Source organism: Schistocerca nitens, chromosome 9, assembly GCF_023898315.1.
Source record: "Schistocerca nitens isolate TAMUIC-IGC-003100 chromosome 9, iqSchNite1.1, whole genome shotgun sequence".
Lineage (NCBI taxonomy): Eukaryota > Metazoa > Arthropoda > Insecta > Orthoptera > Acrididae > Schistocerca > Schistocerca nitens.
The window spans coordinates 217332043-217346515 of record NC_064622.1 but is presented as its reverse complement, the minus strand read 5'-3'; the positions used below and the strand labels follow the sequence as shown (position 1 = coordinate 217346515).

Here is a 14473-nt window from a genome sequence, read left to right as displayed (position 1 = left end):
AGACAAGGAACTAATATCTAACTCTAAAAAACAAGGAATAATAATCATAAGAACAGAACGTATATAAAAGTTATAAAACACAGCGCCTCTAGAGGCTGGGCGCGGAACTACACAGCGTCGCTACATCACTGTACTGACACACGCGCACAGCACACACACACACACAATGGCGAGCTTGAAGTAGCGCGCGGCAGCGTCGCTACAGACCCTTTAACATGCTCGTGTGGAGGTGACGTCTGCATGTACTTACTTCCGCAATATCTTTGATCGGCGTAGAGGTGAAAGCGTTGGAGCGTATGCTGATCTGTCATGTGATTGTAAACAATGTGGAAAAAAAATGGTATATTACGTTATCCTCATGAAAGGTTACCCGCTTAGACCTTACGTGTGTTAGGAGAGAGAATTTAGTTTGCGTAGCAACTCAAAGCTTAATGTCGACCATGGCTTCACATTTGGCCGGTGGTAGGGTGAATGTTGCTCAGGTTCAAGAATTAGCCCGAAAACAGTTGGTACAGTTATTGGAAAAGTGTCAGGGACGAAAGGTATTTAATTAAAAAAATAAGTTTACGTGAAGAGTTTTATCGTTTATTTGTATTTAGTTGCTGAAAGTGTTTTGCGGCATTTATATTTACATTGTAATTATTATCTATTGTAGAGAACTATTTTTGTAAATATGCCCGAAGTTCATCTATTAACGAAGATTGTGCCATATTTCGTGACCTGTAATAGCAGTGAGTGAAGTAGTTAAATACCATATTCACTTTCCTAGTTTCTGATATTTCGATTAAGCTCCACATTGTTGGGAATGCGTGGATTCCTCCTAACTGCTTTCATACAGCGTGAAACGTTTTGTGACGCTAAGCGCAGACAGATGGTTTACAGTACACAGTTTTCGTGCTGTTGGACGGGTTGAATATAAGGCTGATGTCTATAGATTTTTAGTCTCTGTAAACCCATAATTATAGTCATAAATGTTTGATGTCTTTCACGCAGACTTCTATATGTAGGCCTCCATCATTTTTCTGGTATCCAATGTGAAGTGTATTTCAGTGTCTTCTTCCCATTAGATCACATATTCACATGGAGGTAACAATTTCTTAAATGCCTTTTAACAGGAGAGATTTTAGTGTTTGAAACTTTGCTGTGATGAAAGTAGTTGTTCAGGTTAGTTAATTATGTCTTTGATCGATCAATCTCATGGTAACCATTATGATGTGGAATGTGTCAAGTTTTTTAAGCTTAAAATATTTATCTACCCCATCCCTTAAATGGCACAAAAATGCATATATATATATATATATATATATATATATATATATATATATATATATATTGATCCCTATTCAAGAATTCGTCCATGATATAGGAGTAGGTAAGGAGATAATATTTCAATTAATTTTTGATTCTATTAGTGCTGTCTGTCAGACATTTTATTTTGTCTTGTAATTTATCAGTTTCACAGCAGCCTATTTTACCCCTTTATTTGTCAAACATGGTTAAGTAGAGGATAGATTTTTCTGATATTATAATCATGCCTGTCACTGTTGGTTTTAAACTTGCCATGATGATATGATTGTGAATGTCGCTGTTATTTTTAAATTGGTCCTACTGTTAAGAACAAATTTAAAAAATGCATAGCAGACTATGAACCTGGGTCACCTTGGCAAACAAATATTTCTGTCTCCCGGGGAAGGAAGGAAGATTGCCTTTAACATCTGATTGACATGTAAGTTATAGAGATGGAGCACAAGCTCAGATGATGTCAAGGATGGGGAAGGAAATCAGCTGTGGCCTTTCAAAGGAACCATCCCAGGATTTGTCTGGAATGATTTACGGAGATCACAGAAAACCTAAGTCTGGATGAGAGTATGGGGGTTTGAACCACCATCCTCCTGAATGCAAGTCCAATGTGCTAATCATTGCCACCTCATTCGGTTTCTGTATCTCAAATGATCAGGATGATACCTCAGCATGCTGTTGTAAATAAATAAAAATATAAAAATTCTCAAACTCCAAATTATTTGAGCACATGAGAAAGACCTTCAGCTACCTACAAAGACTGCATCTTTTTTCAGCTCAAGGAGGATCTTATAAATTCAGAATACAATTTCAAAACAACTTTAGTTAATAACATAGTGTCTGTGCAGGGAGTATACTTATTTTCCTCACCTCCTACTTCACAAACAGCAGATGTTGCACAATTAATACTTTTTTTCTAATCAACTGCCACTTTCTCGCAATGCATGCATTACTGACTGTACACACTGTAGAACACCAATACACACCCATTCCGTTGAATAATGAAGTCAGCAGGAAAGCTTACCTCTAGAGCAGATAAAATTTTAACGACAAATGGAGGCACTTCATAGGGAAACATGATTAATGTTGTTGATCTGTAAACCTTCAGTTGTTTATAAAATCAAACTAGTGAATCTCGTATCGTTAGCATAATATTAATAGAGAAAATTGGAGAGTAAACCTGTTAATCACTTATGATAAGGGTAAAATTAAATATAATCACCACATCAAAAATAAAATAGTACAAATTGGAAACGAAGCCTTAGAAGTAGTCGATGAGTTTTTGTATTTTGGTCACTTCATGAGCAATAACAGGATGCATATTGGGAATCGGTAAGAGCGAGATGAGAACAAACAAATGATATACAGAACAGAATGCAGAAGACGACTTAATTATGAGTATAATGAAAATAACAATGTTATGAAGAGGATAGATTGCTACTCACCTCATAGAGGAGGCGTTGAGTCGTATCGTAGACAGACACAATGAAAGGACTACTAAACATTTAAGCTTTAAAGGGAAATAGAACCCCCCCCCCCCCACACACACACAGAGGCAAAGGCACTCCTCTCTCACACGTAGCAGCAATGAAGGGTATGTTATAGGTAAAATTCCCACCTGCACAACTAAAAAATGCTGATGTTGGCAGGAAGGATCCAAAAAAGATGATGTTGGTAGGAAGGGTCCAGAGACCGAAGACTGCCCAACAGCAATGGAAATGAAGCACATCGTGTAGGGCATCATGTTCAGCAGCAAGTATTGAATATTCAGGTTTAAAGGACAGCAGTCAGCTGCAAAAACCCATATTTTATTGCAGATCTAATTTTGACAACAACATACTCATCATAGGAGCATTACTAGAAGAATTACTCAGGTACTAACATGTCAGGGTACTAACTTGTCAAACAACACTAGCCTTTAAATGGCAGAAACAGCTGTCCTCTTTTAAATTTGTCATAATGATTTCGTGTATGAAACTGAGAGGCAGCATAATGGACTATATTCTACAGAGTGTTGCAGAAAGCAGAATATTCTGTAAAATTTAAACTTTACCCTTACCATCACCTTGGAAATTGGGACAGAAAATATCCCACGAGGTTTTTGAAACAATCATTGGGCTATGCTGCTGATCAGTCCGTCACCATGACCAGTTTGCCCTCACTCTCAGTGGTTGGCTTCGCCACCCCACACCAAACTAATATTTCAACCTAACCCAGACCTCAGGTTATGCTACAGAACAGTTCATCATAATCAGTTTTCTTACTCACATTTGTAGGCTTTGCCAACTCTCAAAACATTCCAACCTAACCTAAACCTCAGGCTATGCTACAGGTCAATCCATCACCAAATCCAGTCACATTGATTGACTTCGCCAACTCTCACCCGATCTATATAACTCGAATGGAAAACAATATCGCAACAAATCATGTTATATCCCAAGAAACAAAGCACAAGAGGTAAATATGCAAAATATTTAACTTATCTTATAATACGTAGTAGACAGAACAATAATAATTAATCTTGCACTGTCCAGTTCAAAAACAAAAGTAATCATTTGTATCTTCTGCTGAAACAAGCCATTAGATTCAGCACTGTCACGGGCTATTACGTACTATAAACCAATTGGCTACAAACAACAAAGATTTGCCAACAGCTACTTGAAATGGAAGAGCTGTGGTACGCCATAAATACACTTTAGCCATATAAAGTATGCTCTAGAAAATTAAATTTAAATCACCACTTCTGCTTGAAGTCAAGGACTCTAACAGTGTATCAAGTTGTTCCATAAATAATTCAAAATTATTAGATTTCACCCTGAATATTGTGTGTATTATTTACTTCTCATGGAAATCAGCTTCACAATCACTGAATAGTCTTTGAGTATCTATGTTTTTGTATATGTACGCCTCTTAATGTAAGCAGTTAATCTCCTTTTTTTACATGTTTGACCTGCAGTAAATACATGCCTGGCCTGATGATAAAGTTTCATGTTACACCACATTAATGGTCGTGTACGAATAGAGCATCATCAACGTGAATAGCTGCTCGAAACATGCACCATGCCACAGATAGGCTGGTGGGATTTAGTGTTATGTTATGGGGACATTCACCTGGGCTTCCATGGGACCTGTGGCAGTAACTGTCTCCCCTATTGGCAGTGGCATCTTCCAGCAGGATAACAGCTTGTACAACAAGGTTGGATTGCCACAGTTGCTTGAGGAGAATGATGGAGAACTCTTGTTTATGTCTTAAGTAAGAAATTCATTAGCTTGGTACACATTCAAGGACACTATTTGCCACCAGCCCTGCACTCATAAACCAAGAGCCTACAGTTTGTGGAAACTGGTGGCATGAGCGTAGTCCAATGTGACATACCATTGGGTACCCACCTAGGACTTCATAAATTCATGCCACACACAGTCTCTGCTCTATTGTATTCCAAAGGTGAACCAACACACAATTAAGTGGGTGGGCATAATATTTCAACTCATAAGTACATATTTGACAGCCATACCAGGAGCATTGACCACTCAAATGTGAGTTCAAAAGTCTGTCATCTTGCATGGTGGAACCTGTAGAGCAGTTATGTGTGATTGGCATGGAAAGTGAAAAAGCCAGACAGTGTCACTTCTCACTGTTTGCCATTGTCCTCAAAAGCACAGATATTTCATCCGTCAAACAAGTATAAAGCTTATGTTAAAAATCACATTTACTAATCGCAGCTTTATGCACTCTTGCTGGTCCTAGTATTTGTTACATTGTATTACATAATTCACACATGAGGCTGATGTACTCTTGTGAAACCTGCTTACAGCATTTTCAGAAATCGTCGAGAAGGTAATGTACTCAAGTGTGGTTAACCATCTCACCAGTAATGGGATACTTAGTAAATTTCAAAAATGCTGTTCTACAGAAAAGCAATATACAATTTCACTGCCCGCATAAGTCTTTAAATAGTAAAATGTCACCAATAGGAATTTTCTGTGACTTATCCAAGGCATCTGATTGTGTGAACCAGGACATTATGTTACAGAAATTACAATTCTGTGGTATAAATGGAACAGCATATGAGTGGTTTGTCATATCTACAGAACAGAAAGCAAAAAAGTTTCTTTATATGGCTTAAGTGCTTTAAGGAAGTTTCCCACTTCATCGAACTGGGGTGAAATTACATTAGGTGTTCCGCAGGGTTCAATCATGGGTCCCCTTCTGTTCCTGATATATGTAAATGACATCCCTTCTTATCTGAAACAAGAAGCTAAACTGATGCTGTTTGCTGATGATACAAACATGTTTACTAATCCAGTAAAAGAAACTCCAAAAGAAAATGATACAATAATTTCTGTGGAAAGTTATTAATTGGTTTTCTGCGAATAGGCTTGCTTTGAACTTTGAAAAAACACAGTACGTCCAATTTTCTGCTGTAAGGAGTGCAGTTGCTTCAATAAATATAACACAATATCAACAGAAGTCAGTAACCAGGTACAGCATACTAAGTTTTTGGTTGTACATTAGATGAGAATCTTAGTTGGAAAATTCATATTTTGGATCTCCTACAATGACTAGGTTCAGCAATTTTTGCAATTAGAATACTTGCCAATTTTGAGGATGTAACAATTAATAAGCTAACATACTTTGCATAGCTTCACTATCTGATGTCATACGAATCATATTTTGGGTAACACAACAGTTAAGCAAAAAGTATTCACTGCTCAAAAGAAGGTGGTTAGAGTAATATGTGGGGCTGATAGTCACACATCTTGTAGGCATCTGTTTAGAAGGTTATGAATTCTTACAACCACCTCACAGTACATTTATCAGCAATGAAATTTGTTCTCAGCCACATGGACCAGTTGAAAAACAACAGTGACATTCATGATAAGTATCAGAAGAAAGACAAACTTACACCATCCTCTACTGAAGCTATCTTTGGCACAGCAAGTGGTAAAATATGCTGCTGTAAAACTTTTTGATGAATTATCAGATGAAATAAAATGTCAGACAGACAGCCGTAATAGTTTCAAAAATAAATTTAAATCATACTTCCTTGACAACTCCTTCTATACCATAGATGAATTCTTGAATAGGAATAAATATATCTATAGGTATAATATATACATTTTGTGCCATTGAAGGGAATGGGGTGGGTAATAAAAATTTTGACCAAAAAGAATAAGGGAACCTTTATTCATGTGAGCATTTCTTATGCACTTGACACGTTCCACATCATAAGTTACTGTGAGATTGATGAATGGAACATGTAATTAATTCTGCATCAAAGACAGTAGAGTCTTGAGGCAGTCGGGCCTTGAGGACATGATCAGGGAAAATGGAATACAGCAGAGCAACCATCAGAGTCCCCCTGCCTAGACCCGTTTGTAAAGACACCTACATAGTTGTGGTGCTCATATAAAATGTCTGAAAACATCAAATTAAAAACAGAAGCAGGAGTGTAATCTCTCCTGTACTGCACTTAATCTAAAATGATGCTTGGCCTCTGCAGCAACCAGGGTGGCAGGTGGTTAAAACCCTGGATTTGGGATTGTACTTGCTCCACACCGAATGACTCCAGTACATGCTGCACACAGATCCCAAACGGCATTGTGTCCCATCGACGGTTGGAGAAAAGGCGTTCCAGAGGCAGACGAGCAACAGTATGGTGTGCGAGTGTAATTGGAGCTGCAAAGATCTTACATGCCTGAATCACCATGAGGAGCTGCTGCCGGATGGTATATGGCAGCTCCCCAGCCTCAGCACAGAGGCTGGGTATGGGATTGGTCCTATAAGCACTCTTGGCCAACCGAATCCCCTCATGGTGGATAGCATCAATGATCTGCAAATAAGAAGGCCTTAACTGATTCATACACCGTGCACCGGTAATCCAGCCGTGATTGCACGTAAGCCCTATAAAACTGGAGGAGAAACATCCTGTTCACTCCCCAAGATCTGTGGCTAAGGCATTTTTAGAGATTCAGTACCTTCAGAGTTCTGGGTTTCAGGTCTCTGATGAGGTGTGCCAACCACAACAATTTCGAGTAAAAAATGAGGTCCAGAAACCGCACTGTGTCTTTAAAATGTAGGATGGTGTCCCCCATATGCAAGGCAGGCAAACTACATATACAATGAGAACAATTAAAATGAATCTCTCTCTCTCTCTCTCTCTCTCTCTCTCTCTCTCTCTCTCTCTCTCTCTCATCTGCAGAAAACTGAAAACCCGCCTTTGCAGCCCACTCCTCTAACCTCCTCTGCACTCTGCACTGTAAGTTGCAACTGATGGCTTGCTGTTGCAACACTGGAGGAGGAGGAACAGAAAACAACAAAATCGTCCACAAATAAATAGCACTGTACAGGACTTCTTACTGTAGGCATGATACTGTTTATGGCTGTGGCAAAAAGGGTAACACTTAAAACACTGCCCTGAGGGACACCATTCTCCTGCTCAAACGATCTGACAGGGAGTTACCAACTCAGGTCCAGAGGTGGGAAGGATCCATCCCACTAACACCAGCTTTTCTGAATTGTGCAAGTGGGAACTTTCCCTGCAATACTTCCTACATTCCCCTAAGCCTCCTGGCCTCAACCTTCATTAGTCACTGGCCTCACCCATCCAGTCCCTTCCCTGTTCCCATTCCAGCACTACACATCCATCATTCCACCACCTCACCCAGTCTTTTTATTTGTCTTCTTTTCAGCTACACCCACCCCCTCTCCCCGTCCCCCTCCTCACATCTACCCTGCCCTCCATCTAACCTGCAGCACTTCACTGTCTGCCACCCCCACCGTACTATGCCTCCCCACCCCAGCCTTCCCCTTACCCCCCCCCACCCCCCCCCCACCCAGTTGCCACTCCCATCATGCACAGATGCTGCTTCTCACAGTGTGGCCTCTGCTGCCTGAAACTGCAGTCGTGTGTGAGAGTTGCGTTTGCATGCGTGCGTGTGGGCGTGTATGTTTGTTTACTGTTGACGAAGGCCTTAATGGCCGAAAGCTTTAATTGTGAGAGTCTTTTTGTTGAGTCTATTTGTGAGCCTATCTGCGACTCCGCATCTCCACCATATGGTGAATAGCAATTCATAATATTGTTAAGTGCTGAAGTGATGGTCACCCACGCTATGATCAACTCAGAGAGGGGATGCAGCTGTCTTTTTTTTTGACTGTGTGTGGTCTGATGTGGCATAATCCCTTCAGACACTAAGACTGCTGTGTTGCTAGTAGAGCCAGGTCACTGTTTTTCTTTCAAAGTGCGTGTAACTTATTGTGCAAGTGTGGAGCATGAGGTATTTTTGAGAATAAGTTGACGTAATGACACCGTGGCTGAGTAGCCAAAAAAATTATTTTCCCTCACAGTGTTAAACTGCTAATTATAAAATTTACACATATTTCAATAGTTCGGTTTACATGTATAAAACTAATGTATTAAGTATAATTATGATTACTACCCTTGTAAGTCAAAAGGCTGTAGGTGGTGATAAAAGAAGAAAGGATATGCCCTTTTCCAGTAGATCTTTGGAGGAGAAAGTGAGGTTTAAAGAGTTATATTCATTTGCACTAAATGTAAATCCAACAGGAGGGTGTGGGATGAGTCTCACCTGTTGGGTCCAAACTGTGTGGGTAGGGCCAGTAGATGACCCTTACGAGGAAAAGTTAAAACACACTCTCAAAGATTCATGCACAGAACATGAGATAATTTTGAGCAGCAGTTCACATATTGGTGCAGTAGCCTAGTGGTCTTTTCTTCTTCTTGTTTTGAATGGGCCTGTTTTGGACCACACTTGTTCAACTGGTGGGCTTTGATATTTGCCCAGTACTGTTGCGTCCTCTGCTGATGTAACTCCTTCCTTTCTTCTGTCCAGGGGGTACCCTTTCTTCGGGGCTTTTCCTGAAATCCCCAGACTTCCTTCAGTGTAGTTTCACAGACTCTCTCTTCAGGAGATTAGTATTCCCAGTTCTTTAATGTCCTTTTCAGTTTCTGTCAGCCAAATGGTGTGAACCTTCTTGTTTTGCCAAAAGGTGAACAGGTGGTTGGTCAATCTGTTTGGGGGCAATCTCGCAACATGGCTATAGAAAACTACCCCTCTTTTTCATCCGCAGTCAGAGCGCCTCTTTATACCTTCATAGAACTCAGGGTTATGTCGCCTTCTGTATTTTCCATCTTCTTCTACCGGGCCTAGGATCTTCCTGAGGAATCTCCTCTCTCTGACTTCCAATTTCTCCATCAGACCTCTCCAGTTCATGCAAAGACATTCCATGGCATACAGGGCTTCTGGTCGTACACTGATGTGTAGTGCTTAAGTTTCAGGTTGTGTGACAGGCATTTTTTGTTGTAGGCATTCATAGTCAGTAGATAGTCTTGCTCCAACTTGTTGACTCTCATGGATAATGATGTTTTTTCTGATAAGTTGGGTTCCATCCATTCGCTGAGATATTTAAACTTCAGCCCTTTTGATGTTTTCCTTGTCTAGTTACATCTCTCGGTTAGCTTCTTTGATGTCGGTGAAGAACTCTGTTTTCTCCAGCAATTCATGAAGACCCACTTTGGCTGCCTGTTTTCTGAGGCAGTTTACCTGCATTGTTGCAGTTTCGAGAGAATCAGCAATCAGTGCCATGTCATCTGCAAAAGCCAGGCAATCTACAATCCATCCTTCGTTCTTACGGCCCAGGTAGAGACAACTCTGAACACCTAAATTGGTCAGTTCCTTGTGCCATTCTTTCACAATCTTTTCAAGGACACAGTTGAAGAGAAGTGTGGGAGAGTCAGTCCCCTTGTCTCACTTCAGTTTTTATCTCGAAGCTTTCTGAGATCTCACCTCTAAATTTGACCTTGGAATGGGTGTTGGTCAAGGTTTCTAGAATGAGTCTGTGGGTTTTGTTGTCTAGTCCTGGTTCCTGAAATATTTTGTTAAGTGTTTCTGTACCAACAGAGTCATAGGCCTTCCTGAAATCGACAACGGTGATGATAACATTGTGGTTTCTCATCCTGGAGTATGCCAGTACAGTTTTAAGGCTGAGGATCTGTTCAGCACAGGATTGGGACTTCCTGAAGCCTCCTTGATATTCTCCCAGCTGACTACCCAGTTGATCTTCTGCCTTTTTAGTTTATTTATTTATTTATGTGCAATGTTAAACACCAAGTACAAAATTTAAAATAAATTTAAACAGCTCAATTTATATAGGGCCTATGTAAATAAGCATATTCAGTTTAGTTAAGATTACTACCCTTATAATTCAGAAGCCTATAGGCCACCACATTGTAGCACAGTTCTAAAATTGTGCATGAGGCCACTGTTTTCGAACTGTAATACTTGTCTTATTGTGTTAAATTTTTAAAGTAAGTGTAGACTATGACCTCATTTTAAATTCTGTCAATAATTGTGCAGAATATTAAAAATCAAATTTTTGTTGCCTCTGGAAGCCATAAGTAGACAGTTGGTACTGGGTTCTGGGATAGTCACATAGTAATAACAATAGGAATGTGTAAAATATGATACTAAATCAGTAAAAAAGAGGTTATTCATCATTAATTGGATACAAAACTGTAACCTGCCTTCAAATGATGAGGATCTTATTAAGAGACAGACAGGAAAAAAGTGCCAATTTTATTTTATGTATTTATTTTTTTTTGTACTGAATTTTCACCCAGCAGCAATGGCTAACATGCGAAAGACTGTTCAGTAACTATAGTCATTGTCATATATTATCAAACTACTGAACAGCTCATTGATCTAGAGTATTGTTGGCCATTGACACTAGTAAAACGTAATGCTGTCTACAGAATTCACAGAAGCTTTGCAACACAAAAAAGTATGTTGGATCACAAATTCTTAAAGTTGCATTAATGTCCATTAAGACCATATGTAATCAAAAAATGAGCGTAATAGCTTGAAAGTGTCCTGGGTGTATTAGATTATATTGTGCCATTTGTTATGAATCCTGTGAGTCTTTTCAGTACTGTTTTTACAGAACCAGAAAGCTGTTTTTGCATCTTAACAGGTGCTGAATATTCAGTTCTATCTGCTCTGACAAAAATGCCAATACTATTTTGATGGGATTTAATTCATTGTAAATTTTTGTCACTGTACATGATTGTTTGCAGGTAATAGTATGGGATGAATCCTTAGCAGGTCCTGTAGGACTTATAGCGACATACAGTTTACTAAAAGAACACGATGTTCCTGAAATGTTCCCATTACGAGCTGGTAAGCTGCCTTCAACTACACAAAAGGACATTAAGAATATCATCTTTATAACAAGACCACATCTACATTTGATGGACAAAGTTGCAGACAATGTTTATGGGTAAGTTGTGGTATTTTTGGATTTTTAGTTGTGCTATAAAAACATTTTGTCTTCCTACTCCACTTACTTTTGGTGGCCAGTGTTTTAGTTACAGAAGAATTAAAGTTTGCCATGTACATCACGTACACCTCTTTTAATTCAGACGATATTGAAAATAGTTTTTATTTTGAAATGCAGTTTATGCGAACTGTAGAGTTTTTAGAAAAACTCAGCACTGCTAAAAACTTTCTCTTAGTCTGCGAATGCTGTAAACATAGGTTTTCCATTCCTTAACATATTTTCTAGGAGAAGTCATAGGGTCAGTATTGCCTCGCATGTTCCCACATTTTAGCAGAATGCAAACTGATCTTCCCTGAGGTCATATTCTACCAGTTTTTCCATTCTTCTGTGAATAATTCATGTCAGTAGTTTGCAAAGATGACTTACTAAACTAATAATTCAGTAATATTCACATCTGTTAGCAGCTGCCATCTTTGGAATTGGAATTATTACATTCTTCTTGAAGTCTGAGGCTATTTTTCCTGTCTCGTATATCTTCCACACCAGATGGAATAGTTTAGTTATGACTGGCTCACCAAATTTTATCAGTAGTTTCAAGGGAGTATCGTCTACTCCAAGGTACTTGTTTTGGCTTAGGTCCTTCAGTGCTCCATCAAATTCTTCTTGCAGCATCATATCTCCAGTCTCCATCTATGTCCTCCTCCATTTGCATAACATTTCCTTCAAGTTCATTTCCCTTTTACAATCCCTCTATATATTCCTTCCACCTTTCAGTTTTCCCTTTCCCTTCTTTGTTTAGTACTAGTTTGCCATCTGAGCTTTTGATTTTCATGTAGCTGCTGCTCTTTTCATCAAAAGTTTCTCTAATTTTCCTGTAAGCAGTATCTGTCTTTCCTCTTGTCATAAGTGCTTATATAGACTTACATTCATTCTCTCGTGTTTAGCCATTTTGTGCATCTTATCAGTCAAAATTTGTAGAAATTTGTATTTCCTTTTACATGCTCAGTTAAATTCAATATCTCCTGCATTATTCAAGAATTTCTGCTAGGCCTTGCTGTTTTACTTAGTTGATCATCTGGTGCCTTAATTATTTCATCTCTCAAAGCTACCGCCGCCGACCCTCCCCCTCCCCCTCCCCCCTGCCACTCCTATGGCGGGTTTGTGCTTGGCTCTTGGCCACCACGGGTCCCCAGCTTTTGCAGTGTTTTCTGCCTTCCATACTGCATGTCTATCCTCTTGCTATTCTTTTTCCCCTCCCTTGGGGCACATGCCTACGATGTTATTGGGAATGTTGTGCATTGTCTGTCACTGATGTAAGAACCGTATCACTTTTGTTTATCACTCCCTTTTCCTTTCTTCATTTGCCTTCTCCTCTAGTCCTCCGCTTCGGTGTTTGAGGTTCCTCTTTCACTTCTTCCTCCCTGTGTGCTCCTGAAGACCAGCCCACATGTCTGATGCATAACAGATGGCTGGGTAATGTGTAATTCCCAGCTCCAGGTCGATAGGTAGGGTTTGCACGTACCCCTTGATAGAGGCTAAGCCCAGGGAAGTGTGATTTCCTGAGCTGCAACCTTCCCAAATTGCCGATTGGTCCCTCCGTCATGTGTTCGGGGGGTGTGAACAATCATCTAAGGCAGGTGCACCCCCTTGTGAAGGGAGCCCCCAGTTGAAGGAGCATGCAATCATAAGGGATTTTCTCGCAATGAGTCAATCATCTTCCCAATCAGTGTCTATGAAACGTAAACATAATGAGGCTAATGATTCGAAGACCCTTCTCGCTGCACCACGGTTCCTCCTGGTCTCACATACTGAAGACAGTCAGTCCTTCGGCATGGTAAATCCATTTATTATTTAGAAAGATGTTGATGCAATTGCTGGCCCCGTGAAATCCTGTTTTTGTTTACAGAATGGCACTTTGCTTTTGGAGACTGCTTCTTATTCTCAAACATGACAGCTGCTTGCTGCCTCGCTTCTCCACGGCTACCCTGTTCGTGTTGAGGCACATAGAACTTTGCATTTTTTCTGGGTGTAATTTACACCAGCCTGCTCGACAGTGGAATTGAGGACGACTTCCAATCTTACTTCTCTGATCAGGGTGTCATCACTCTTTTCCTCACCTGTGATAGAGTGGTGCTGCTGTCCAAGATCAAAGCAGGCTATGAAATTATCATGGTCTGGTCGTACATTCTGAATCTGATGCGTTCCTACCATCATTTCAACCTCACTAGAACATCTTGTCGGCACCCAGCCAAATGTGTTACCTGTGGTAGGGATGCACACGAGGGCCATTGTCCACCTCCTCTTCCCCAGTGTATCAACTGCAATAGTGGCCATGCCACCTCCTCTCGGAGTTTTCCCACGTGTCTTGATGAGTGGGCTGTCCAAGAGATTCAGGTAAAGGAAAAAGTGCCTTACCTAGTAGCTCGTAAGTCACTGGCTAGTCGCAAACTCTATGTTCTCCCGTCTGTCACCTATAGTTTTGTTCTTGTTACCCCTCACTCCATGAAGGATGTGGCCACACAGACATGCGACCTCAAATTCAGCTCTGAGGTTGCAAAATCGCCCAGTGTCAAGGTAGCATTTCCATCCCCCTGTCCTGCTGTGCAACAAATTATCAAACTCTCGCCTCAAGGGGCGAAGCCACCAGCTACTCAACCAGTAGCAGTAAGGGACAGAAGGAGTACTCCGTGAAGACTTCCTCCATCCCTCCAGCCAAGCAACACTAGTGTCTTCCTCTAACTGGAAAGGCTCGAAGGAGTCCACCAAAGATCCTGTTCGATGGTGTCACCATGTGGTACCTTAGTTCAGCCGGCCTTTGTCTCACCGGTGTGCACCACCAACCGTTTTTCAGCTTTGGACTCAATGGACTGACCACAC

General features: G+C 40.4%; 1 protein-coding gene across 1 annotated transcript in view; it reads left to right on the top strand.

Annotated features, from left to right (window-relative positions):
- Positions 1-218: 218 nt before the first annotated feature.
- The window catches only part of LOC126204429 (vacuolar protein sorting-associated protein 33A), a 112080-nt gene continuing 97825 nt past the window's right edge, over positions 219-14473 (top strand). Inside the window, exons 1-2 of the mRNA XM_049938819.1 lie at positions 219-542; positions 11394-11596. Of these exons, the coding sequence (XP_049794776.1) occupies positions 432-542; positions 11394-11596 (314 nt within the window). The 5' untranslated portion in view covers positions 219-431. The remainder of the gene's footprint in view (positions 543-11393; positions 11597-14473) is intronic.